Raw genomic sequence first — 27,713 nt, 5'->3', positions numbered from 1 at the left:
CTGTCACCCCTGTCCCCATCCCTTTGGGGCTGCAGCAGCCACTCACCCCGTTGCACAAGGAGTAAATACAGCAATGAACTCGTTGCCAAAAAGCATTACTGAAATTAAGATATTATCAGAAAATTGATGAAAATGGGGATTTTCGTTAAAAAGAAAAAGAGCAGCATCATCACTGACTAGGGAGGATGATGACATCAAGATGAGCAGGGTGCTTGGTGGAAGGTGATTGGTTCAGTGTGGAAAACTCCCTGGGGTGAATAAATGGGCTTTGGGTGAGCCAGCCTTGGGCTTTATGGAGACAAGCTGGATGTCCTCTGCCATCAGAGCAGCTGGGCCAGGGAGGGCAGATACAGAACAGATAGGCAGAGGGTCACTAGCATCTGGGATAGCAGAGGATGGAGAAGCCTTGCAGTCTCTGTGGTTGGAAAAATATGCATAGAAAGCTTCTCAAGCTGAGGGAAGCTCAGGACCAGGTGTCTTGTGTCAGGGCACACAGTCTAATCACAGGGGTGTAGGAGGCCATGACCACAAACACTGCTACTCCTTTAGCTTTCTGCAGGATTTCTGCAATCCCCTCAGGCACCTCAGGGCTGGACATGCTGGCTGAGACAGTCCTGCTCATGGTTGCTAAATCCACAGCTGAGCAAGCTGAAGAGCTCAACTTGTTTCTTAAAATAGAAGAGAGTGAGTGAGAAAGAGAGACCAGGTCAACCCAGTCCTGCAATGGAGCCAGTGAATTGCCAAAACCCTCAGACTGAGTTAAGGTGATGGAGGGAGAGTTTAGGAATCTGGTCCGAGTTGTCTGAACTCCATAGATTGCAAGCATTGCTGATGGGCTAAGGAACAGTGATAACATGAACAAAGCAAGTCATTGCTCTTGGATTGCATTATCCACAGGCTTTGGCATTTTCCAGCTGAGTGCTTGCCTCTTCTTCCTTCCAGACCCACTGCTGCTATTACTTTTACATCATGACTGTTGAGGAGTGTATCATTCATAACATACCTATCACAGAGAGATTCCTTTTTAAATGCTTAGGGAGATGGAGGGCTACAAACCCTGGGAAATCAGCTATACCTAATATATTATGTAGAAGTTCTGTAATCATTATTGAACTAAAGTGCATTGAGTAAGTGGATAAAATCAGTCCCACTGTAGCATAAGTCTCCAGAGATCACAGATAAAAATGCCTCGCACTTAAGCAGAAAAAGGTAACAAAATATTTCCAGTCCCAGCAACTGCATTTTCCCCTTTATATAAATAAGGAACCCTCAGGAGAAGGCAATGATGCAGCAGAGGTTGAAGGCAAAGTTAATGGTGACGAGGTGGGGGAGCGAGGCAGTGCCTGGGGCAGGCTGTGGTAAGAAATGTGAGCAACACTCCATGGAAATGAGGCTGAAGGCAGAGTCTTTCATGGCAGGGGCATCAGGCAGGGAGATAGTAGGGCAGTGGGTAGGTCCTGTGCAAATCTTGGGGGGATGGTGTGTGTCTGGCAGGGAACAGAGCTGAAAGCTGCGGCACAGCAACCTTCCAGATGAGCCTCTGTGCAATGTTTGTGCTCCCTTTTCCTCTAGATGCTGCAGAAAAGTCAACTTTTATGACAGAGTTCATGTTGGGGCTTGTTTCCCAGAGCTTGTCATGGCTCTCACACAGTTTCCCACCTCAAAAAACACACACAGGTTCACACACACAGAACTGCATTTTTATACCTCCTGAGCTAAGGTCTGGTCTGAGCTGCTTCTTTCTTACAGGGAGTCACTGTGGCATCCTCACTGGTGAATTTATCCTGAGGTTGTTCTGAACCAGATAACCTGTGGCCTTTCAGAGCACACTTGTATGGAGCTGTAGACATTATCAGTCCTTGCCTTTCTCATGTTTGGTCAAGAGCTGCCAGACTGCAGTGAATCACTACAACATGGTGAGTCTCTCTTGCAAACCTGCTAAAACCCTTATAAAGGCTTACAGTATGACAACTTTTGATATAAGTAAATGTGGGGAAATTTGGAATTCATATGCTTTAACAAAAAGGGAAGAGAACAATTTCATTCCCCTATACAAAACAGAGTTTGGCCAGACTGGGTCATATAGGACAGTGTTTGTTATGTGTTTCAGGAAAGGGTTAAATTATCATCTAAATATTTTTTTGATAAAGTTCTTCAAATGTGCATCCACATTGGTGATGAACTCTGGGTCTTTCATTGAAAATAAGGCAGGAAATATGTGTATTTACTCTTCCTGTTGTAGGCCTACACAAAAAAAGCCACCTAGAATTGCAGTCCCTGCTGTTAGGCTGTGACCTGGGTCTTCATTGGCATTTGTGTCCTGGAATTACTTTATTAAAGTTTCCTAAGATGTGTGCTCTTTCACATGACCTGCCAATCATGTTGGAGCAGTGCCATAAGCTCTGGTCTAGTTGTATCCTCAAGGGCACCAAGGAGAGGAAGAGTGAACAGGGTTGTGGAGTTGGAACTATTACTTATTTATCTAAAGTATTGACCTGCCCTCTCCTACTGAAATATCAGCATTAGAGGCTGGGTAAAAGGCATGCCAGGGCTAGCTCCTTCTGGGAAATAGAGGAAACAGAGATATCAAATGGGGTCCAAATCAGGCAGTGTGCCATTGAGATGATGTGCTGGGGATGCAAGAAGGAGGTGGCAATGACATAAAGGAGTGAGTAATACTGGTAGGTGGGCAAGGAGGCAACTGAGGAAGTGTCTTGGTGAAGCTCGATGTCAGGTTGCTGCCCAGCATCTCTGAGATGTGGCCTTATTGTATTGAGTGGACTTGGGATGTTGACAGGTAGATTTTACATGTTTTTATTAGTTTGATGGGAATTAAGTGTGTCTGTGAAGGGAGAAAGAAATGAGTAGCAACTAAGGCTTCTGCAATGTTGTTGTGGGTGGAGTTGAGCAAGAAAATGGTCACAGCTGTGCAAGGATGAGGTGGATGGTCCTCATGTAGTCTCCATCTCCCTGTCTGAGATATGCAGCCAGGCCCAAGTAAGAAAAGCACAGAACGAAATGGAATTGGAGGAGAAAAAGGCCACTGGGATTCTCCATGGAAAAGAGGCCAGGTCCTTGTGTAGCACAACACTGCAAAGCAAAGCCTGTTGCAGCAGCATTTGTCTGCTCTATGTTTAACAGGAGAGCTGACACAGGTGAGAACGTGCTCAAAAGCACAGTGCTGGTGCAGGACAAGACTGGGTAATGTTTTCCATCCACTAGAGGAATGGAATTCAGTGACAACCTGCCTGAAAGGGTAATGAGGGCAAATAAACTGAGATGAAGTGGGTGGATTTTTGAAAAAGCTTGGTGAATATGGTATGTGCTAAAGCTCTTCCAAAAACTTCTGTCCTGTGGAACTAAAGGAGTCTGGAGCTCAGTCAGGGGCCAGGGACTCTGTGGGAGGCTCCAACTCACCTCTAGGAGAGCAGCACAATGTGACTCCTTACAAGAGGACTGGGGAACAAGGGGCAGTAAACAGGAAGGAGCTCAGGAAATGAAGTGTAAAACATCAAATGTGTCTTCAGGTGACCTATGCAACAGCACAGGATACATGGGCTGTGGTGCTGAGCAGTGTTCCATAAATGATTATACAATACAGCTGAGGCAAGAGCCTGTAGAGACAGACTCTAAAGGGAATAAGCAGGCACAAAGATAAGGCCAGTAAACTAACAGTGAAGACACCTCATTTTGCCCATACAAAAATACAACCAATCCCACTGCTAGATGCAAACTATTTAGTCAAAATGACTACTGTAGTGACTAAAAGCTTAAAGAAGCCACTAGGTTAGAGGGCATCAATAAATCATGCCATTATACATCTTATACCTACATTTCCCTGTGTTCAGAGAAGACACTCCTCTCTCTTTGGGCATATGACCCGTGATGGAACATGTCTCACAGCAGCCATACCTGAATGTGCACCCTGCACCTGGTCCTCCTATGGTTTAGGCTTTTGAGGGTTTTCTTCTGGTATCAAAAAGGCAATTCATCATCTATTACAGTACTGTCACCCAGGTGAGCTCAGTTTGGATTGTCAGAACATCACTGGGGCTGGCTAGCAGAGTCCTCTTCATCTGAATGAGAAGCCTCATGCCATTTTACCCCTCCAACCCCCCTTTTTAAAAAAAAGTGGCTGAATTTAAATTTCAAACAAATCCATTGTCGTCGGATCCAAAAGGCTGAAGAAGAGCTCTGGTTCTGCTGCACCTATTACAGGTTATATTATATCCTGAATTTAAGCTCTGAGCCTGCTTTTCAAATATATGAGCCAACATCTTTGTAGTGAGTTGAGGACTCATAGAGCTCTTGGCTGCAGTGAGAGCTGCCAATATTCACACCATTTGAAAGAGAACCAGGAGGATTCTCTCAGACAGAAAAAACAGATCTCTTGTGCTGACAGAATAAATACATTTGGGGTCTGAGTTTGCCAACAGCTCTCCTTTCTCTAACAACCACTGGAGAGGATCTGGTAATATTTAAGAGACATCCGACACTTTACATTGCAAGAAGCCACTTCCAGCTGCTTATGTTTTTAGCAAATTAAATTTTTTAAAGTAAATTTTAATTTAAACTGCAGCACCCATGATCCCTATTCCTTCTTTGGGAATGCATTAGGTCTGGTGTTTAAAGGTTTGTGATTGCTCCCATACAAATCTCCTGTGTGACAGTCAGTCTTCAGGCTCAGTTAAGTGCCAGTATGTCACCCTTCCCTATGCCAGAGGTAAAGTTCCTTATGGTCCTCTCCTGCCAGAGGAGTACAGAGAAAACAGAATGTCTAGAACTTATTTAGCAGCTGATGGATTTGTCATTTAGGAAGAGTAGCAGAATGGCAACACTTTCTAGGAGCCTCTGTCATGGTCAAGTCAAGGAGCCAGTTACAGCTCAGCACAGGTAGATACAGTTCTTGGAGCTGCTCTTGGGGAGGTCACTTGAGACCTGGACCTGGAAGTGATGCCATTGACTTAAATAATACCAAGAAGAAAACTTAAATCTCCCTGAATCTCTGGCACTGGACATAATATACCTTGTAGTTCATGATCACTGAGTTTAGAGAGACACAGCTCTTGCAACTGAGTACCTAAAGCCAGAAAGGCTCCTGAAATCCACTAGAAAAAGGATGTTATGTTGGCCTTCAGGCAGTCAATAGACTAAACCAATGGAAATAATAAGATTATCGAGAACAGGATGAACATTCAGCATTCTGAGTGATGATCCTGTGAAATCCATTGGAGACAGAGGAAAAGGAGTTTCAGTGCACGTTTCACTGTGTAATTACATGAATTTCTGCTTCTCCTTAATGTCAGAAAGAGAACTCAGTAGCCTCTGGCTTCTATATTTTATTTTTCTTCTCACCTACCAGCTAGCAGAGGCAGGAAAATAAACACACAACTAGGAGCTGTATTCACAGACAGGAAGTAACTTTAATTAAATATTGTGAAAGTTGAAAAGTTTTTACAGCTTGAATTTCTGCAAAAAAATTATAACAATCTCTACAGTAGTTAGTTTCTCTAACAATAGAACTGTACAGTGTGTGTGTCTATTCAAAAAGATTTAGATAAGAAGGTGAAAGGTTAGTAGTTTCAGAGATGACTTCATTTTAGCTGCATCCTAGTACAACTGTGAGGAAATAGGCATTACTTTATGCAATCCAGTCATTGTGAAGCTTCACCTTGTTCAAACTGAAATCTGAATGTTTCCACTTAAAGCCATATTCTGTAAACAGCTGCATCTTTTACTTTGTAAAAGACAAAGGTGGTGCAGGGGAGATTTTGATAAATTCCCATTCATCAGATCACAATAAATAGCTGCAATGAAACAAAATTATGCACATTGTCAACAGATCTTTGGACACTGGAGTAGAGACTACAAACATTGTGGCTAACAGTGGTGTCGAAATCGCTAGGACTGAGTGGAGCTCTACAAGAGTAATCAACGGTGTCACTGGACAAAATATGGCTTTAAATTTGATTACATTGTCGTGCTGTTGCTTACTATGTGAATTAGAATAATCGCTTGGAATACAGAGAAGCAATAACTGATGTCTCTCACATTTTCCAGTTTTCTCTTTTATTTTCTCACCATGAAGAAAAAAAATTTAAAAAAAAAAAAATCCTGTTTTCTTCCCTTCCCCCCAAAAGATCACACTGTGACATTCTAGTGAAAACCATTGCAAAATTCATAACAGGAAGCATGCACAGTTGCAGCATCGTTGTAAATGATTTCTTGCTCGACTAGAAAAAAGTTATATTGTTTTAAGGTAACAAAACAGTTCTTTTGTGCTTTTCAATTCCTTTTTTTTCTTTTTTTTTTCTTAGAATGTTAGTGATGATTGACAGTTCTGGTGCACAGTACAATGTACAAGTGAAATGAATATGATTTGCATTGTTAAGGCATCCAATCTGCTGGTTTATATTTATGTGAAAGACAGAGAAATATACAAGCAGACTTAAGAAAGAAAGTATTTTCATTGAGTTCTATGAAGTTTCTCCCCATATTTAATGCACAAAAATGCGTCACTCCAAAGAGGAGAAATCCCATGCATATTAATAGAGTAAAACAGCATTAGTTTTTGTTAAGCCTCAAAAGCAAAGGATACATTTTTTTTTTAAAATCTACATAACTAAATGCTACAAGAATAATATGCTACTTTTTGCCATATATTGGAAAAAACTTCTTAACTTACAAATAATACAAAAATAGACAATGGCTTTTGGGTGGAAATTAAAAAAAATGGAAGCATGGTTTTAAACAATACTAAAAAAAAAAAACCAACCCTATAAATGAAATGTATTAAAATCACATTTAAACAGCTAATACAACGGTGAATGACCAAACAAATCAGCACTTTTCACATAGCAAACATACACAATAAAATAAACTTGTGGGGGACAAAAAGCAATGTACAAATTCCAAAGATAAATACATTATTTATATGGATATTTTACAAAATCCCCCATAAAACAAACAAACAAACAAAACAGAAACAAAAAGCTTTTTTTTTCTTTAATTAATTTGCAAGTATGTGCAAGCTAAAGGTAGTGAGCTCTTTTTGCAAAATATGCAGTAAAATTCTTTTTTTTCTTTTTGTGATATTGAAAAACTGTCTTAAGACATTAAAATGTATAAATAGAACAACAACTTTGGCAAAAAATCACAAAAAATCTACAGTATTTATAACTACATACAAAACACAACAGCAAAGAAAAAAATATCAGGTAATGCATCTTCAGAGCTTTGCTGCCTCTTTGACTAATAGTTTTTTAAGAACACTTCCCAGATAATGATAGCAAAATTTTTTTGTAAAACAGAAGCTATGGTTTGGATTTGAAACCTTCCTAACAGACCCACCCCCACCCCCCCCAAAACTCAGGTTTCCATTCACTATTCCAAGCAGTTACCTGTTGCTTAATATAGTATGATACAAACTGCGAGGGTCGACTGATACAGCAATGATCCTAGTGGGAGGCTGACGCGGCGTGTGCTTTTAGGGTGGGAGGATGCAGAACAGCAGCTGAGGCTGTTCTCATCCTGCCCCAGGCAAAAACAAATAGGTCAAGGGGAGAGGGGCTATGCTGGAAAAGCCCACAGTGATGGCCACAGTCTGTGTCCTCAGGCAGCTGTGCCAAATCCAACGGCGTTTCAGGCACAGCTCGGGAAGGCCACGCGTTTGGAAAGAGTCTGATACATCAGCTGAGAGAGCTGTGCTCGTCTAATCCTGCAGTTTTAGCATTTTATCTAGAGGCACTGGATTTGCAGTTCAAGAGGAAATGTGTTTGCTGTCTGCATCCTTCCCTTTCCCCAACCTTTTATCAAGAAAGGTTAGACCTTAAGGTTCCCTTCCAACCTGGTGTTCTATGATTCTAGGATGAACTTTCCCTGTTGCACTATTTACACAATTATTTAGTCTGATATTAAAGACAGAGGTTACTAATCCCACTCCTCATCCAACCCTCATCATCCAAAAATATCAGCTTTCTAGGGAGTGATATCTATTTAATTAGAACATTAAAAATGCATCATATTAGCAAGTCACCACTGGATAAGCAACATATATGAGCCGACCCTTAATTAAATGGCCATAATTCTTCTACGAAAAACTAACTGGCACTTCTATTCTGTCCCATACAGACTTGTATGTAAATGACACCCCTTCATTTTTCTTTACACAGCTTTAAAAAAAAATTCATAAATTAAAAATGTGGAGTTCCATCTCTAGTGTCCCTTGTGTAATTGTATGGTTTATAAAAGACAAATGGTGTTGAGTTAAATCAAGCTTAAAAAAAAACAAAAACAAACACAAAAAACCCAGAAGGAAATAAAAGCAATCCCCCACCCCTGCAAAAAACAAAACAAAAAGTGGATTTTTTTATCAACATACAATAAATATATCTCCCAGGTATTTGGGATGGACGACTTGAATCAACACCTTGCAATTGCAGATTGTTAATTTCAGTATTTGCAAGGATGGTGATTTTTGATTTGTTTAAAAATCTGCAGTTATTGTAAGATCCTTCTTTATTTCATTTTTTTATTTATTTTTAAAAAGGCCTGAGTAAAAAGTTCCTCTCTGGGACTTGTATCAGATTCTCTCTGAAGCAGAATTCAACCTCTTCATTAATAAAATTCTTCAAGGCAATTCTTTCACATGGGGGGAACAATCATGCCAGATATAGCTGTCAGACGGAAAGGGTGGAGGGAGAGAGAGAGACAGAGAGGGGGAAAAAAAAGTTAATTTTCTGCATTATCAAGCAACAAAAAAATCCTCAGAGCTTTAAACATTTACTAGCAATGTACTCAGCTGTACTGTGAATTAAATTTATATATAAGTACCATTCATAAGAGACAACTATGTACACAGCAATCATGGGAAGCTTCATTCTGACTGGAGAGTGATTTAAATTGCCTTTGCTGAAATTACTGATTTTCTTGTAGGAAAAAAATTGGCTTTCCCCAATATCAGCGCCAGACCCCAACTTATTTTTCTGATTTTTGTTTCAAATTCTCAGAATGCTCAAGAGGCTTTGACTTGACCCAGCCATGGCCACACATTCTATTCGAATTTTAAAAGCAAAGCAGATCCTTGCACCACATATGAGAAAACAGCTGGAGTCCCACAGGCCACCACTGTTAGGGACCTGGGAGGATGCTCCTTGCCTTGTCACCCTGACACGGGTCATTCTCCTGTGCCAGTTCTCTCACAAGTTCAGCATTCATCCCTGGGACTTATGTATGTATTTTCAAGTGCTCAGAAAAAGGATTTAAACTCTCAAATCCACTTTTCAAATTGATGTCCTTAACTGCTGGGTTAGCAAACCAGCAGCTCATGGTTTTATTACACTTGTAGCAGACGCCACCAACTACATTGAGTCATGTCAGTGTTAATTTAGAATGTTTTCTCTTTTGTTGGCTAAGTTGATTCATCACTTATTACTTTATTATGCTTCCTAACCTCATTTTCTATGGAAGCACCACCTCTCTTAATGAGGAGACATTTATTAAAAGTCAACAGGTATAGTCTTCCACATAGTTTGACCTCCAGCTTGATCTCCCTCTCTTTACCGGGGACTCTATGCAGATCAGACATACCAAGTGTCCAAGTGACATACTGTGAGCAAGCACATCATTACAGGGGGTAGTCATGCAAGTTTATGATGAAAACTCTAACAACAATGCGTCTCTAAAATGCCAGTTGTACAGTTATTTGCCAAAAGGTAGAAAACAGATTTGCCTTCAGGTTGGTGGCACTTCATGGGGACATGATTTACATGCTGGAACTGCCTGCCATTTCAGACATCTGGACATGTAATTTCTTAAGGAAGAACTCAACCCTGTGACTGGGGCTGATTCATTGTGCTTTAATTACAGCTGCAATTATTTGATAAGAACAGAGCCAAAGTAAAAGACTCACAGATTTGGGGTTGGAGGGGGAGAGGAGGGAAATGTTTTCTCCACAAACACCACCATATGTGCAAGAATTACAAGTCTAATCAGCAAGGGGAGAACAGCTCGAGTAAACTGCACTGATTAAATGAAATAAAACGAGAGGAGAAGGCGAGAATGCAAAACACATCCAACATGTTTGCAGGAGACCATCTTCGGAGGTGATGTGTTGCAATAGCATTTCAATTACTGGAATTTATCATTCAGCAGTGGTTTTATGTGGAATCACTGATTGTTTCGACCCCACATGAGGGCCCTTCAAGGAGCTTAGAATGAGGATAAAAGGGATAGAGAGGTGAGTTAAGTTGCTTTAAGCCCTACAGGAAGACAGGAAGGGAGAAGCATAGAGGACACTAACATGTCTTAGATGTTCATTGCTGAGGGACTTTATGTCATGGGCTATTTTAGCTCCACCATGGAGACAATTTGAGGATGCTTTTTTTCATATTATCTTTATGGCTGTGCTATCTCCTTCATCTCAAATCACAGAATGAATTCTATATTTTCTTTTCCTACGATCCTTGTCCATTTAATCAACAACAGCAGCTTTGTTTAAAAAATTTCTCAAAGGGATTTATTTCAGCAATGTCTCAAATTACAAGTTCCCTTGGGATGTGGGACTGAAAATGAAGCAAACCAAGCAATGGTCTCACTGTTGTGGTTGCTCCCTACTCTGCTTTTGGGATCCTTATACGTGGGCCGGGTTATGGGCCCTGAACCATGGACCTCTATGGCATCAACAAAACAGGTATTGACAGAGGAAGAGTCAACCTGATTGGAATTGTGCTGTGACAGCTCTACAAGGGTGAGAGTGTAATTTTCCCTCTTTGAATAAATGAAAGACTCCCATGGGCATGGATCCTCTGTACATAGTACTTCAACCTCTTTTCAGCCCTTTATAAATTCAAAATTTACTGAAACTTTGCTTCAGAAAATATCAAAATATTATTCGACAAAAAATTCTAAAGCTGAAAGATTCATCAGAACCAAATCAATTTTACCAATAAGTGGCCAAGAATTGTCACTCTCAGGACAGCACAGATGTCTACCCTGGGTAAGAGTCCAAAAGAAGTGACACAATTGCAATTCCTCCTTCATGGTTTAGATATTTCCATGTGGTTACAGATCAGCCATGCACCTTTTGCTGCTGGAAACAAATGGCACAGATGCAGATCTTAGCTCATTTTTTCAAAGCTTTATTGTTCTTGAAGAGCTCTGAAATTCTGAATTAAATTACAAGGCAAATGGCAAATGATATCTTTTCTGCCTAAAAGCTTTGATATTTCCATTCTTTCCAAGTCTTCATTTATATCACTCCACTTACAGAATAAAAGTGCTACATCTAGTCATGCAAATTCTCTCAGCTGTAGCCTGTTATTGATCCTGAAATCAGAGATATCAGTGGGAAACAGTGTAGGTATGAGATCACATCACCTCCAAAAAGGGAGGGCAGAGAGGAGAAAACCTCCCACCAATAGCCTTTATTTCTTCTCTCATATACTAATTTGTATTTGCTGCTAGCAAATTACAGAAATAATGTATTTTGAGTTTTACAAAATTGCATGGCAAAGAGAACAACAGATAAGCCTAGCTGCTGTTTTAGTGAGTTCTGCTGATATCTAAGCTACATAAGGAAAGCTTGATTGCTTTCTGATGTATCCAGAAGCCCAAGAGAGATAAGACAGCCTCCTTATACATGGTTGTTTATTTAAGCATTAAGGCACAACAGGCAGTGCATCTCTGAGTGATTATTACAAGCCTCAGGTGGTGTCAGAAGGCATGGGACTACAGGCTGTGTGTCTTTAACTCACCAAGAAGTTCAGTGATGACCTAGAAATGAACCATCTCTTGGTGTCTCACTCCTATTATGAAAACTGAATTGCTAAATAAAAATTAGGGGAAATGCTCAGATCTCTGTGGTTTCTGGGCATTACAGATGTGGATGTGACATAATGAGGAGGCAATCAGAAAGCCCCAGTTGTGTCCGGTGCTTTCGGCTCATTCCGTAATTGCTTTTCATAACCAAGTAGGTGGAATCTGAGAATTCTGTGTCTTGTGAAAGGAAAAGCAGTGCCTGGAAAAGCTTTCTCCTGTTACTTGCTTTTTCTCTCCATCTGCAACAGCAAGCTGGGACAAGGTGAAGAGAAAAAAAAAATTAACATGTTCAAAGCCTTATTTTTTTTTTAATTCAGATGGGAAATATTTTTAGCTGTTGCATTTAAAATTTGTAGCTTATCAGCGGTGCCAAAATCTTTAAGTGTCCAAGAATGAATCTCCCAAATGATACAGTTCATGTGAAAATTTTGGTCTGTTTTATTCCTGACACTATCTGTATTTATAACAAAGTCCTGACTGAAGGTACCTGAGTTCTGCTTATACATTCCTAGTAATTTTATAATTTTTGTCTGTGTGTGTGTACCTTCAAGAATTCCTCCTCCCAATTCACCAGTGCAACAAGCACTTCAGGCACAATAGATCCCAGTTTTATGAATGAATTCCTTTCACTCTGCTTGCATATAGATTTTTTTTTTTGTTTTTGGCTGCTAATGGTGCTATCAGCATTATGCCTTGAAGCCCAGTGTTTCTCTTTCCAGAGGCCATAGAATGGCATGTGGAGTCTGTGGAACTATCCTCCCCCTGCTCTGCACAGCTCCTTCTGAACCTGGCTTTAAAAATGACGGATTTTATTTCCTGCTCGGTGCTCTTTGGATAATTTGCACAGGCAGGTGGAAAGGAAACAGATCTCAGGTCTGGGGGAAGCACAATGCATACCACAAAATCCTTCCCACCTCTGGCACCGTTGGAGGCAGCTGGCTGCATCTGCTTATGGAAACTCTTGGGTCTAAGCGAGCATGAAAATGTCTCTCTCAGCACACTAATGTGCAGCGAGAGAATTACAAGGGAAGGTTTAGGCACAGTATTGTAAAACAGGCTGAACCAAACAATGAGATGGGCAGTGCTGGGTTTTGCAGCTCCCTCAATTTAACAAGCTTTTGTCTGTCAGTCCCTCGCATCAACGCTTCAAACGGATTTAGGTGCTAATGCTGGAATACTCGTAATGAGAGGGGAAGGGATGCAGAAAAGGAGCAGCCCCTTGATACCAACAGTTCAATAGGCTTTCCAAAAGGCCCTGTGCCATTTATGGCATTAATTGGCACAGAAGTACATTAATCAGTGGAAACTAATGTTTGCCCTGGTATGAGTGAAACTGGAAAATGCTGCTGTTACTTTGTAGTGCATCTTCTATTTATGAAAGGAAAGGTTTGTGCCAAGCTCTGTAACGGTCTATTTGCTCTCAGTAGGATTTCTGCACATGTGTACTATGACAAAGGACAAAAAGGAAGGGAAGATTGAGTGACGTACTTCAGGAGAAGGCCAGCCCCTGGAGAGACCCTGCAGTGGAGTACTTGCTAGAGTCCACAAAAGACTGGTCTGATAAAGGACGACAACAGGGAATAAGAGAGGAAAGAAAGAAAAAGGATGGTATTAGTAAGCTGAAATATTACTTGTTTTTATCATAACAGTAGGTCTGTGCTTTAAAAGACAGAGCCTCTCAATTCAGCAGTGTTAGTTGAGTTAGAGATAGGGTGGCTGCCAAACAAACGTCTGCAGGGTACAAGGTGGGCTGGGGGTGGAGTACAGTCTTTACAGTCTCTCTTTACAGGAGAAAACTTTAAACCAGAGACCACCAGGGATCCCCCACTGCCTTCTATCACCTTGGACAACTCAGATTTTCTTAGAACCTTGCAAGGCACTGAGAATTCATGGCTTGAGAGCAGCCACCTAATTGCAGACTTGGTTTCACTTACCTTGCAGGCTATTGCCATTGGTGCTGGTGCAGGTGGGAGGAGGAGAAGTTTGCGGTCTCACGACAGGCGCGAAAGCACTCTTCTGTTTCACTGCTGAGACCATGTTGGCTGGTGAGAAGGAGAAAATCCCAGAGGAACTGCTACAGTTTGAGGGGAGGCTAGTGGAGGAGGCCATTGTCGGACTTGATGGCACAACTAGAGGAGAAAAAGAATGCCCCAAAATTATTCCTTAGTATTCAATAACAATAGGCTGCAGGAACAAGACAATTCTGATTCTTGGATGCTCCTTTTTTAGGGACTGAACTGAGTGTTCAAAATGCAAACCTGCTATATAGGAAGCTCAGTTTTAAACACAGACATCCTTCAACTGTTCTTTTACTATATAGTGGGATAAATATCTTAGGTTCACTTATTTATCATTGAGGTTTTAAGCGAATTTGTTTTCATGAAAGTAAAGCCAACTATTTTAATATTCAGAAAGCACTGCCAGTTTCCTCTTATCCAGCAACACAAAAACACCTCAAAAAATAAAGGACAGGACCAAAAGTGAGATCTCATTCTTTTAATTCTTCGTCCTGTTTAGAAACTGCTTATATACACAAGGGGACTGTGAATAATTACATATTACAGAGTAAAATTCTGATCATCTGGGCTTTGAATTATTATTTTATTTGCATTTATGTAGATAAAAATCACCCTATTTAAGTTCTTATTTGAGAATCTGATATCATATTTGTTAACACTGAGGAAATCAATTAATGGAAATTAAATGTTCAAAGTTTCACAGTCTGACAGATACAATCTTAGTCTGAAGTCACTCTGTGTCTGGAAGTACTTGCTAAGGGAGAGCAATCAAAGCACCTAAATTGAATTGCTACTATACAGCAATTAGTTTATTGATTTAATTAAGAATGCCACCTTTTAATTTTCAGGTCATGATTGAAGCATTTTCTGATTCAATGGATTAGACATTAGCAGAATGACAGATCTACCAAGAAAACCTCCCAAAATATATAAATAGAATAGAGAACCAGGGCTAGGAAGAGAAGTGCTATTCTAAAGAGGACTTCGTTCATAAATATGAAATAATACACTGCTAGAGTATTTTAAATGCATTACTGGCATCTGCTTCCAAAAGGAGATGTCTCATCAATCATGTTGTATTATGAATTCAGAGTGTGCAGATTCTATGACAGTAAATCCAACTTAATAAGTAAGGTACTTTGTAACATTACATGTTACATTATTATTAGAGTACAGAAATAATCACAGGTTAGCAACTCCCAGCTTATAAGTACTAGTTATGTGGGTAAATAATTTCTTCTAAATTTGCAGCAGCTAAGAAGCCTTGGAGCTATTTTTTTTAATCAGGGTTCCTATCCCCTTTTTAATTTTGAACTTTAGCAATGCAATTCAAAATAATTCATTAGTGCTGCTGCAACATTAGCATCAGATTTGCTATGTAAACCTTGGCACTTTCAGCAGTGCATGTCCTGTCCATGGTAGAGCCTCAGCCTATATTTATATTACAAAACTTTCCATCCTAATTCTGCTATCTTTCCTGGGCCCCTCAATTCAGGAAGGATATTGAGGTGCTGGAGCAGGTCCAGAGAAGAGCAACGAGGCTGGTGAAGGGACTCGAGCACAAGTGCCCTGAGGAGAGGCTGAGGGAGCTGGGGGTGTTCAGCCTGGAGAAGAGGAGGCTCAGGGGAGACCTTATCACCCTCTACAACTCCCTGACAGGAGGTTGGAGTCAGGCGGGGGTTGGTCTCTTCTCCCAGGCAACCAGCAGCAGGACAAGAGGGCACAGACTCAAGCTCTGCCAGGGGAGGGTTAGGTTGGAGGTTTTCGAGATGAGACTGGATGTGGCACTTAGTGCCATGGTCTAGTAACCACGGTAGGGCTGGACTTGATGATCTTGGAGGTCTTTTCCAACCTGGTTTATTCTATGAGTCTATGATTTCTACAGATGTCAATGGAATCCTTTATGCCACATGAGTAATGTCAGAGGAGTTGGGCAGGTCCTGTTCATTTAATTTCTCATGCGACCAGGGACTACTGAGCTGAGTGAGCAGCTTCAGAAGTTCATAGACCTTTACCAATAGAAAAGTATTTATATTTAAACAGGTTACTAAACCTTTAATATCAAAATGCAGAAAGTTAGCTCTACACATAAGTACTTCCATAACTGTAGACCATAAGCTCTTCATGCCATGGAATATATGATTTGTATGTCTTAGATTTTTGTGGCATTCACTGTACAGACACTAAAACATGAACTAAAACAAAGAGCCTTTGTCACATTTTACTAATACTAAACTCTCAGTGAAGTCAACATACTACTACTTAAAAAACAAATGGAATATAAGCAATCAAGCTTAGGCCCTCTAGTAATTAATAATTTTTATAAAGATTATGAACATAGTATTTGCTCAGAAGTCAATGTTGAGGGAAACATTTCTTATTTACAGAGTAAAAGTTAAGTTATTAAACTATCAAATGAAATCATGAGAGAAATAGTCCTTTTTAAGGTAATGATGTAATAATAAAACAACAACAACAACATAGAAAAAACAAGGAACAGCATTTTTGGCAATACTAATATCTTCAAAGTGCTTCAAAGGTCAGTGCCTTGGAGAGGAGAGAAAGGACCAAGCTCTGTTCAAATGCTCAAAATAGAAATTAGATACTGAGCATCATGGAAAAGTTACCATCTCTTACTAAGGAAAATGTGCAAAATACAGAAAAGCCATATAATACTCACTGGCATAGGGAGAATTGGCAGCAGATCCATTCAGGAAGGTTGGAGAACCACCTAAATTTGACATTCCAGCATTCCCATAGCCATTCATGCTTGTTGTGACAGAGTTATAATTTGTCTGCTGAGGGGTGGTGCTTGGCACATAGCCATGAGGTGAGACGCTGCTGGAGTTGCGAGTAAAACCTTTTGTGGGGAGGGAATACATTTAGAAATTGGTATTAGCCCCAGAACAGTTTCTTATATAAACAGCTACAAGCAAGTAACTCTGGTAGTTACTCATAGCAGCCTAGTCCAGCCAAGGTGTGCACAGGGAAGGGCAGGACTGACCACCACAACCACCAGGTAACCCAAATTGTGAACCCTCCCTGCCTAGGTCACTGCTGCTGGGAGCACAAAACAGGAGGAGGCTGCAGCCTTCAGAACTCCTCAGGCAACCCATGCCCTGAAGCAAAGATTACCACTGGGTGTTAGAGGAATGCTCACTCTGAAAGAGCTGTTTGTAGGAAATGGAGTAAACATGACCTACATTTTCAAAGTGAGGAGTGTACACCGACTCAAGGTATGTTAAAAGCACGTGATTGTTGTTAACTCTTTTCTGATGTCACTCTCATTTAGGGCATCTCATATTAGATGCTCACTGCACTCTTCAGAAAATGTAGAGTGAATTTCTCCAAGCAGTGGGATATCCTTTATCTTTTTGCCCTGGTCTGACCATTATGTTGGTAGAAAATGAGTGTCAAATTTGGCTGTAAGTTAAAATTTGAATCTCTACCTAATTCTGGAAATTATGTTTGAGGAAAAACATATCCAAATATCCATAAAGGAATTTTTGTTTCTAGAAGCACAGAAATACAAAATACATCTTTACTCCTAGAAGAAAAAATGCCAATTTCTCTTCCTATTATGAAGCATAAAATATTTCAATCTAAAAATAATTTCTAATTTTTTTTTGTTTAATGCAAAATAATTTTCTAGAAAACAGCCTCAATCTAATACTTTTTTATTAAACTGCATTTTTAAATTGGATAATCTATAGAGCTAAACAAAGGAAAAGGGAAAAAGCAAAGGGCTTCTACAAAAATATTCTTCACCTTTTTTCATTTGTAACTGTGGAAATTTAAATAATATTGATTTTATACCAAGTGAAGACCACTTGATTTTAAAAATTTTGGAAGCTCTGAGAATGTCTTTGTAAATATTTTTATTCTCTGCTAGTTGTAAAATTTATTGAAGTCTCAAATTCTGGAAAAAAACCCCACAGTGCCAATATTCTATCTCTTGCAAACCAAACCAAACAGATGAATATTCAAGGGATAATTTTGTGATATAAAGAAGTGCTACACATGGCCCAGACTGAGAGATCATCCACACTCAGGAAAAAAAAATATAAGCAAGTACTTAACATTAAGTACCTGCTCAAGTCGATAGAAATGCTTTTAAAATTAGCAGGATTTAAACAGAAACACAAATGTTACTCTGAGCAGAATGAAAAGCTGTTTAGAAGTGCTTGTCCTGAACTGGGGCAGAAGTTGCTGATACCAACCCCATCCCCTGTGCCACGCAAAGGGGTGTGTGGTGCAGGACAGGAACTGTTCCCATCCTGAACCATCCCTGTCACCACTCTGCACCTTCCCCTGGCTCTTATCACAAAAGGCTCATAGGGAGAGGAAGAGGAGTCTTCTGCTGACCCTGGTTGGTGGCTTGTGAGGCTTCCGAAACATTGACAGCTAGTTGACCACTAAAGGAATTCACTCCCATCATTCCTGCATGGACTGATGTGTTAGCAAGGGCAGGGAGCTGGTTGTGATTGCGGGGGACACTGTAGAGTGCTTCTGCGATGTCTGCGGCTCTTTTCAGGATTATTTCCTAGAGGGAAAGAAGGGAAAAATAAAGAATAAAAGAGTTACTGATGCGATTCTGACAAAACTTCTCTTACAGACTCAAATGAAACGTTTCCCCATCCAAAGGCAAAACCTAGATGCTTTTCTATCTAAGGCAGTTGGCTGAGCGGTAGTTAATGCTTATAAGATCTGCTGCCCTCGTGATAAATCCTGACATCTGTGGTAAGGGAGTTGGAAGTTTCAGTCCCAGTGGCCACACTTCTGTTTAAAAAAGACCAACTAACAGGATGGGTCTGGAGCCTAGACTTGCTCCACCTTAAGGCTATCTTTAGGGTAAGATTGAAAAATCACTAGTGGCAAGACATAATCCATGTCATTGCCCATATTACACAGTATCTAGTGAAAGTGGGTGAAATCCTCCAGGGTTAATAACATGTTGCTTTTACAAGCACTAAATTCACACTCTTTAAAAAAGAAAACAAACAAAAACTAAACCCTACTCCAGATATTACATTGCCCTCTAATTTATTCTTGTCTCCCATTGTAATGTCATATACCTTGAGCCCCGATCTATCTATACATCTAAGAAATAGCCATGTTATAGAATTGCTGCAGTAGTAGAAAGCATTTACCTGGTTATTATGTGGCATACCATAGAGTGCTTCTACTAAATCAGCAGCCCTCTTCAGTATTACTTCCTGTCAATATAAAAACAGATGCATTCTGCTAAGTTCAACAAAATCCTTGTGGAGAAAACAAATATTAGAATATTTTATTCTCTTCTATTAGTTGCACTGTTTTTTTGTGGTGGTTTTTTCCCCCCCTTGTTTTCCTCCCACCAGGTAAACCTTAATTGTAACAACTCTCAGCAACCACTGAATGGTGTTAAATCGCTAGTTCATCCTATTCACACACACACTTAATCAAGTCAAAAGGTGAGAATCACTGGTGCTGCAAAATAAAATACATCACTCAATTGTCTCTACCATCTGCACTATAAACCACTCATCGGTTTATTGCAGAATACAATCCTGAGGTCATTTACTAGATTACTGCAATCAATGTCATTCAGAGCATGTTATGAATCCCTTCAATGTGTTTATTTTATTCTTAATTGCATGCTGCAGGAATTGTGACCTTACCCAGCAGGCCACATTCTGAAGATATCCAATCAGTCCTACGCTACTGGGAATATAACCTTTCAACTTCTTTGGTTTGTATCCTGATACGACGGGTCAGGGTAGGATGCTTGTACATGAAATGATGCACAAGAAGAAAACACATGCAGTGTGAGAGGATGGCCCAGTACCATGCAGTGTTTTCTGGAAAAATTCCCTGCATGGACAGCAGAATTTAAAACAGCCTGGGATTTAATTCCTTATGCCCATTTTGAGCATAATCAATTCTTTGTGCATAATTTAATTCTTTATGCCCATTTTGGGCATTTCCCCCCCTCCATTTTCTTATTTGTTCCTTTTCATTTAAGATTTCTCAGAATATTTGATACTGACATTCAAGTAACAATAGTATTTCCTGTGTTCTTACACTTTACAGTGTCCTGATAACAATCCTGATAGAAAATAGAAAAATGCATTGCAGAATTAACCTAGAAGAATGTGTTTTTTTCTTATTCTTTCAAAGCATCTAACAGATTCCCAATTGCCTGATCAAAACCAGTCAAGAACATCCTTTGAGTAAAACAATGTATTTTTGTAGTTCCCCAGCCCCTAAGTACTGCTCTAAAATTCTAACACAATGCAATTCACCACGGCATATTTCTGCAGGTAGCATACAAAAATAGTACAGCTCTAAGGATTTTGCAGTTTTCTACAAAGTTAAACTTTTAAACTTAAAATATTTTACACAATAGCCATATTTTATACCAAAAAGAAACAGTAATGCTCAATTTTCATATACTGTAGACTCTGATCAGAAAATAGAGATATAATTGCGTTCATTTTGCTGTCACCATAACCTCTTCAAAAATCCTTGAACAACTCTTCAAATGACAAGCTTTTAGATGCATATTAGCATTTTTTTCAATTTTAAATTCTCTATAATATAAGATAAAATAGTTGTCATACTGCAGTAACTACTTATGACATATATAATGTCCTAAATTCAAAAATGAGATGGAGGATTTTTGTTCTCCCAGTAAACATTTAGGCTTGCCTTCTGCTGCACATACCCCTGTCTCAGAACACACATTTAAATGATTTTCCACATATGAAGTGAGATGTAATACATAATTGATGGATTTTTAAATCACTACATTTGAAACAGATTCTGAGGAGTTAAGTTGCTGCAGTGTTTTTCTTTCGGTGGTTTTTATTTGGTTGGTTTGTTTGTTTGTTTGATATTTAAGGTTAGGGTTTGTTTTCTGGTGTGATTTTTGGTTTGGGGTGGATTTTTTTATGTAGCTTGACCAGAGCAGTTAGCAGTGTAATCATGGAGAGACAGACTAGAAACACCATCCAGGTACAAACACCATCCAGGTACAACCAATTCTTGTTTATCAGAACACTGAGTTGCCCTTTTTGCCTCATACTGAAGACACAAACTAGAGAAGAACTGAGATCTTACTGAAAAAAAATGTTCTCTTTTTTTCAATCCATGATTTTAGATGGAAAATTACTGCACAGGTGTTTGACTTTGCAAACCAGGATTTATTTCACTTCAGTAGAAATTGTTTGCACTATATATTTCAGTGATGGAAAATTAGAATGTGATACAGAGCCCACAAACTGCTTTGGAATATTGTTAACCTAAGCTGTCATTATTCCAAATTGCCAAAAAAAAAGAGAAAGTTTAAATAGTCATTTCTGCTCAACCTGACTAATCATAGTTATTTATGCAATGCTGAGCTAAAAACCTTAGAATGTATCTAAAAAGAGATTGAAGACCATGTTAAAAAATGAGGTAATTACATAGAATCTTACAGCTGCTCTACCTAATATCAAATATATTCCAGTTCTTTAACACTGGAAGTTCTTTGATGCCATATCATATTGCATGGAAATAAAACTAATTGTTATGATGCTTTATTGAAACATACTTGATAAGTAGCTTTCCATTTTCTCAGATAGTCAATCCTCTTTTTTTTTCAGCATTTTCAGAGTCTGTAAATTTGAGTTTCAGCCTTTCTCTAACAATATTCTCACACTATAAAAGCATTTCCTGTTTATGACATTTTCAGATCATACAAAGTAGATGTTACACAAAAAAACCTCCTGTGTCAAATAGTGGTATCTCCTATGCCAGAGCTGCTGGTAGTTCTTACAGACACGAACTAGCTCTAAAAATACACAATAAAATGCTACTACAGACATGCTCAAGACATTAACTTCTTGGTCTCTGAATGCATCTTAAACCCTTTGCAGCTCTGCCTAAATTACAACAGAAGCTTCTGTTACGGCTCCACATACAAAGGAGCCCCCAAAGTCCTCTATAAGTTAGAGCAACAGACCTTGCAAGGTGCTTGGATTGCGGTGACCAGAAAATTGTTCTCACCTCCATGTCATTACGCTCACAGTGAAGCAGCCCCCGAGCATGTTTGTGTTCGGGATCTAATATATTGCCTTTCAATCAGAGCTGAGAGCCACTGAACACATAGACAGAACATGACGAGCAGGTCAGGAAAGCAATAAAGATTTTACAGAGCTGTCCAAGGTGCTAAATTTACTCAATAATGGGTTTGGCACCATAGTGTTAACCTCTCATTTACTACCAGTTTGAGGGACTAAATTGAAGTAGCTGACTTCATTTACCTTGAAATGTATATTTTATGACATTATGTAAGTAGATTGAAAGGGCACTGCAGTTTTAACAATTTAAAGGCTAGAGCATGTTTAAGATGAAGCTCGAATATTTATTGTATATTGCACTTAAAGTATATTGTATATTAAAATGCATTGATTAAATTTGTAAAAGGTATTATAAAAAAGGACAGCTAGTATAAAAGATCTATGTCTTTCAAAATCCAATTGATAGTGCGTGTTACCACTGCAATGGTGATGGATAAACAGATAGAGAGGTGGACAGAGCAGCAGACAGACATATCAAGAAGTGAGTGAAACTCGAGTTCTATAAATAGAAATATCTGCATAAGCTCAAGGTCTGTTATGTCAGATATTCTTTTGTTCGCAGAAATTTTCCTTTGCCTTCATCTCAGAAGCCTAGATTTTCATAGCAGTAAGTGGGCATCGTGTAAGGTCCTTCCAATTGAATATGCAAGTGGAAATATTTCCTGAGAGAGACAGAGTTTGACTAAAGCTAATATCTAATTTATGGGGGCATTTGTCAGGGAAGATCCACTCTTCTATTCATGCTAAAAGTCTGACAGATTTTGGTTTAGAATAAAGGACTTTGCAGCATTTAGTTAGAGCTGAAGTGAGGGTCTTTTCTTGCATTTTATTTCAAATGAGCAGAATTTTATTTCTCTAAAAACAGTTGAGCAAATATTGAGGAAAGGAAAGGTTACTTTAGTAATTAAATATGATGCATCAGAACTCTGCACTCCAAGCAGCTACACACCAAAACTCCAGAGTCCATTTTTATTCCAAACTGAAGCTGATTTTCCACTGAGATATTTTTACTTTTTTACTTTTGGAAACAGGAATGCAATTAAATATTTTGATTCAAAATTTCCCCCTGGAAATACTAAGGGTTGTTTACCCAAGAAAAAGAGGGAGTGGGTAGTGAAGTCTTCTGCAACTTTGAACATTCCAAAATTACTGGAGAAAAGATTTTATAAATCATACTAGAATGGCTGTGGTTTTGACACACAAAGTCTGATATTCAGATTGAATCCACTTCTGACTGAATGCACCTCGAACACTACAGCACCTTTGCATGTTTTGTCAGAGCCATTCCCTTCAGAAGGAATTCATTAAGATCATGAAACTTGCATTTCAAGTTTGATCATGATGAAAACATTTTGTGTCAGGTCTTATGATGACAAACATATTTTGTGTTAGCTTTAAAAGAGATAGGCTATTTCTTCTGATCTTTCTTCTGGTCACATCTGCTTACTTTTTAATCAGGAACTAGTGAAAAAAACTCACTCTGTATCCCAAAAGGGCTGTGAGTCTAGTGAGATAAAAGGTGTCTAGAGTTACAGAGTTGTTTGGCTTAAGTAACTAAATTAGATAATGTTCAAGGTACTTTCTAAATTTAAATGAATTTTGTCAAAAAGAACCTAACCACAATATATAATACTCATCAGCCACATACTGTATTATTGAGACCACCAAAGGATTTATGAACTTGTGGAGGGCATGGGGGGGAAGCAGTTCTAGCATACTCTGAGGCATTTATCTTATGTGTTGTCTAGATATCATATCACCTTCTAATGCTCTTTAGCATCGTAATACAAGAGAGAGCTCATTCATCTTCTGAGAGGGTACTTAGGGATGATGATGTCATTCATACTTCCTTGACTCTTATGTCTGACCTCCTGGCTCTGCCTTCTAACTTCTTACTCTCATGGCTACTTTCAAGAAAAAAAACCTCTTCTGCAGAGGCAAAATGTTCAACATCAGACTCCAGTTCCCTTCTTCACCTTGGAAAGGTCACATTCTGAAATTTCTAGTCAAAATTACAATAATTTGTGCTCAAACTTTCCCTTTTGGCTTTCAATGGGTGAAGCCAAAAATGTAACGGTTGAGGATATGTGTTAGAACTAAGTTTTAAACTTAAAATTTGTGTATGCATTATGTTTTAAAAGATAAAATTCTGAACATTCTTTCAAGGCAAACCTAACATTTTGGTAGAGAGACATTTAGTAGAATCATGAGGACATTTTGTCATTATGAACTTTACTGATAGGACGAACTTAACTTGATGATCTTTATGGTCCCTTCCAACCTAAAGCATTATGAGATTCTATGATGACACAGATTTAAAATGCCAGTCATCAAGCTTGGTATACAAGAGCTTCAGCCTGTCCAGAACCTCCCACCTCTCCACATCTACACTGAGCACTGCATTATTGTATCATTTTCAGCAATTACAGTTTTATAAAAGCCATTTAAAATGTAAAGATGATCTTTATGGTCCCTTCCAACCTAAAGCATTATGAGATTCTATGATGACACAGATTTAAAATGCCAGTCATCAAGCTTGGTATACAAGAGCTTCAGCCTGTCCAGAACCTCCCACCTCTCCACATCTACACTGAGCACTGCATTATTGTATCATTTTCAGCAATTACAGTTTTATAAAAGCCATTTAAAATGTAAAGATCCTCCATTTACTGTAAAACTGAGGGACCTGTGCCAGCCTAATGGGAAGTATAAAATAACAGGGCCATTTCACTAAAAACATGTTTGTACTCACACAAAGATGAAAACTTCTTCAATAAACAAACAACTGAATTGTTTCCATGTATTATAATTGAATCATACCAAAGAAGTAAACACCATACAGTTATTACAGAGATAGGAAGGCAAAATGAGAGAGAAAGACAACATACTTCACTTGAGGGCTGAATAAAAGGGTTCAGCTTACCACTGCTTGTAGGATGGAAGTGCACTGAATTTCAATGGCAATTTCCAGCAAACAAGTCTACAGTGGGAGCTAGAACCTTAGCCTTTCCAAGCCATTGTAGACTCCTCAGCCTCCACCCAAACTGAAAATCACAGCCTAAATCTACAGCACTAAAAACAGTCATGCATAACCTCACCACCTGCTCCACAATGAGCCAACCTTATAAATAAAATATAGAAAGCCTCTATGAGGCAGCAGAAAGAGCAAACACTGAAGAGCAAATGCGAGCAGGCATCTAGCCATAAACATTGAGAATCGATGATTAAAACACCTCTTAACCACAAAGGTGATAAATGCAGAGCCATAGGGAAAACACACCCTATCCAAACAGTCTTCTTTGCAAATACTGCTGACAAAAGAAGGAACAAAATTATGATGATCACCTGTAAGTCTGTCCTTGCAAGTCTCCCATCTTACACCTATTAACCTCCTGTTAATATGGTGCACTTAGACACTAAAAGAAGTTATCAGCCTCCTTTTAACCCACACCATTCATGTTGGTGGTCTTCATTTCTATGAATGATGGGCACATAACAATGGCAACAGAATTAGTAGGTAGCACAGATGTGTACTTCATCTAGATACAGAGGAGCATGGAATAAACCAGCATTAATATTGTTGCTTAAAATTAACTCTTTGAATAAACTGTCATTTGGGAGTCTGGATGCTCCCACCATATCATCATCAACTGAAGCATCTGGCAAGTAATTTGGATGGTTTTGTTGCTAAAAGCTCTGGAGTTCTCTGCTAGTGATAGGTCAAAAGGAGAAGAGTGGGTATGTAAGAGCAGGTATGCAGAACTCAAATTACTTTACCAGTGCTTCAATCACCTTTTTTAGGGACTTTATCTAACAGTAATTTCATGACTCACATCTATGTCCCCCTGATAACTGTAGAACTTTGATTCTCCTAAGTATGTTTAAAGCATGTCTTGCCCCAGCCCCTCAGTTTACCAGAAAAAGGAGTTTACAGCCACCTGCAGGAACCCTTCAGAGTTGTCAGATTTTAGCTTAAGAGGTCAAGCTACCTTTCATGCACACACTGCAGGGCTGGTAGATATTACTACATTGTACTTTCATATCTATTTACAGCCTACAACACATGAACTGAGGTGTCAGTCATATTTGGGACTCACTAACACTGCCATTAAGAAACTGATGATAATTCTCTGGCATCTCTTACAGCACTTTGCACAGGTTCTCCTGCAAGCTCACAATGTGAGGATCTAAGGACAGATCCTCTCAGTCTGAAACACAGTGATATCATGAGAGGAAACACATTTCCATGCTTTACAAAAGGCTGCAGTATTTATCCCAGCCTGTAAAGCCCAGTTCTGCTGCATGCACTTTTCTTCAGTTATGCAATCCCACCTTTCATCCTATGATCACTTTGTCAGATCCAGTGAATCATTAGAAGATAATATAAATGAGCTACATCACAAATAGGTACGTCCACATAAGCTCAATCAAATGGCTAACAAAAAATTCTTCACCAACTTCCTTTACAGAAATTCCTCCATCCCACCAGTTTACTGTGACTCATATTCCTGTCTATTTAGACTACAAAAAGATTATTCCTGATTTATCCATGAACATATGAGCAAACAAATGGTAACATTAGATTCTTGTTAGGAACTGCAATGACAGGACAAGGGGTAATGGATTCAAATTGAAGGAAGTAAAGTCTAGGTTGGATGTGAGAAAAAAGTTTTTTACTCTAAGGGTGGTGAGACACTGGCACAGGTTGCTCAGGGATGTGGTGGCTGCCCCAATCCTGGCAGTGTTCAAGGCCAGGCTGGATGAGCCTTGAGCAACCTGATCTAGTGAGATGTCCCTGCCCAGGGCAGGGGGTTGGGACTAGATGATCTGTAAGGTCCATTCCAACCCTTAAATTCTATGATTCTTTTCTTCTATCAGTCCTCAAAGGTTGAACACACAATGACCTAAACACACATTTCGGACTCTAAATTTTTCTTATGTGCCTCTGCTACCTTCAGCCCCTAGGAAATCTTGGCTAGGAACCACAAGCATTTATTTAGGAAAATGTACCCCAAACTATTTGTACCATCATCTACAGTACTTTGAAGCAGATGTTTATTATTGAGATTAAGGAGTTTTCACGTTGGGGGGCAGGGGGAAGTGGCTCTGGTTTTGCATATGTAAGATTTTCTGACATTTCTTCCTCTTCATATTAGTATTACCATTCTTACTTCTTGAAAACAGCTGCAGATGAGAGTTGTAAGGAAAAAAAGGAAAAAGAAAAGAGTTATTACTCAAAGTCTTCTTCTGACTGTTTTATACTCCTATATTTTGAGGAAATTGTCAACATCCCCTTATGGAAGAAGAATGTTTAGAATGATTTGAAGCGTCTGGACTTTAGAAAACTTTAAAAGAATTTGCAAAAATGGACAGAGGCACTAAATTCTGAGACTCATTCAAAGACACTGCACAGGCTGATTTAGAAGCTATTTTCTATGGATCATATTATTGTGCCCATTAGAAAAATTCCCAAGAATACTGGGGATTAAAAAAAGATTAAATGTGGCTTGTGATTTTGTGTCTGGCACAATGTAGATATCAAAGTATGTATTTGTAAGAGTGAAAAGCATTTTACTTGGCAAATAGAGGTTGATATCCATTTTCTATGATTTGTATACAGAGACTTTCCAAACACAGGTCAAGCTGTATCTCTTTTAAATTGTTCTTCCATTAGGCCAAATCTAGACTGTATCAGGTGGCTTTAATTCAGTTGACTGCATTTAAATCTAGAGAGTGATATAATTCTGTTTGGTAGTGCAAAGCAAGAATTCCTGCT

General features: G+C 39.1%; 1 protein-coding gene across 1 annotated transcript in view; it reads right to left on the bottom strand.

Annotated features, from left to right (window-relative positions):
- Positions 1 to 8,548: 8,548 nt before the first annotated feature.
- Positions 8,549 to 27,713, bottom strand: part of EBF1 (early B-cell factor 1) — a 101,165-nt gene continuing 82,000 nt past the window's right edge. Inside the window, exons 6-10 of the mRNA XM_009082415.1 lie at positions 18,986 to 19,051; positions 18,201 to 18,378; positions 16,516 to 16,695; positions 13,752 to 13,946; positions 8,549 to 8,675 (exon numbers count right to left, since the gene is read on the bottom strand). Of these exons, the coding sequence (XP_009080663.1) occupies positions 8,644 to 8,675; positions 13,752 to 13,946; positions 16,516 to 16,695; positions 18,201 to 18,378; positions 18,986 to 19,051 (651 nt within the window). The 3' untranslated portion in view covers positions 8,549 to 8,643. The remainder of the gene's footprint in view (positions 8,676 to 13,751; positions 13,947 to 16,515; positions 16,696 to 18,200; positions 18,379 to 18,985; positions 19,052 to 27,713) is intronic.

The sequence above is a fragment of the Acanthisitta chloris genome, unplaced genomic scaffold (genome assembly GCF_000695815.1).
Source record: "Acanthisitta chloris isolate BGI_N310 unplaced genomic scaffold, ASM69581v1 scaffold4929, whole genome shotgun sequence".
Taxonomy (NCBI): Eukaryota; Metazoa; Chordata; class Aves; order Passeriformes; family Acanthisittidae; genus Acanthisitta; species Acanthisitta chloris.
The sequence above is the reverse complement of the archived record's forward strand: the minus strand, read 5'-3'. Positions and strand labels throughout refer to the sequence as shown.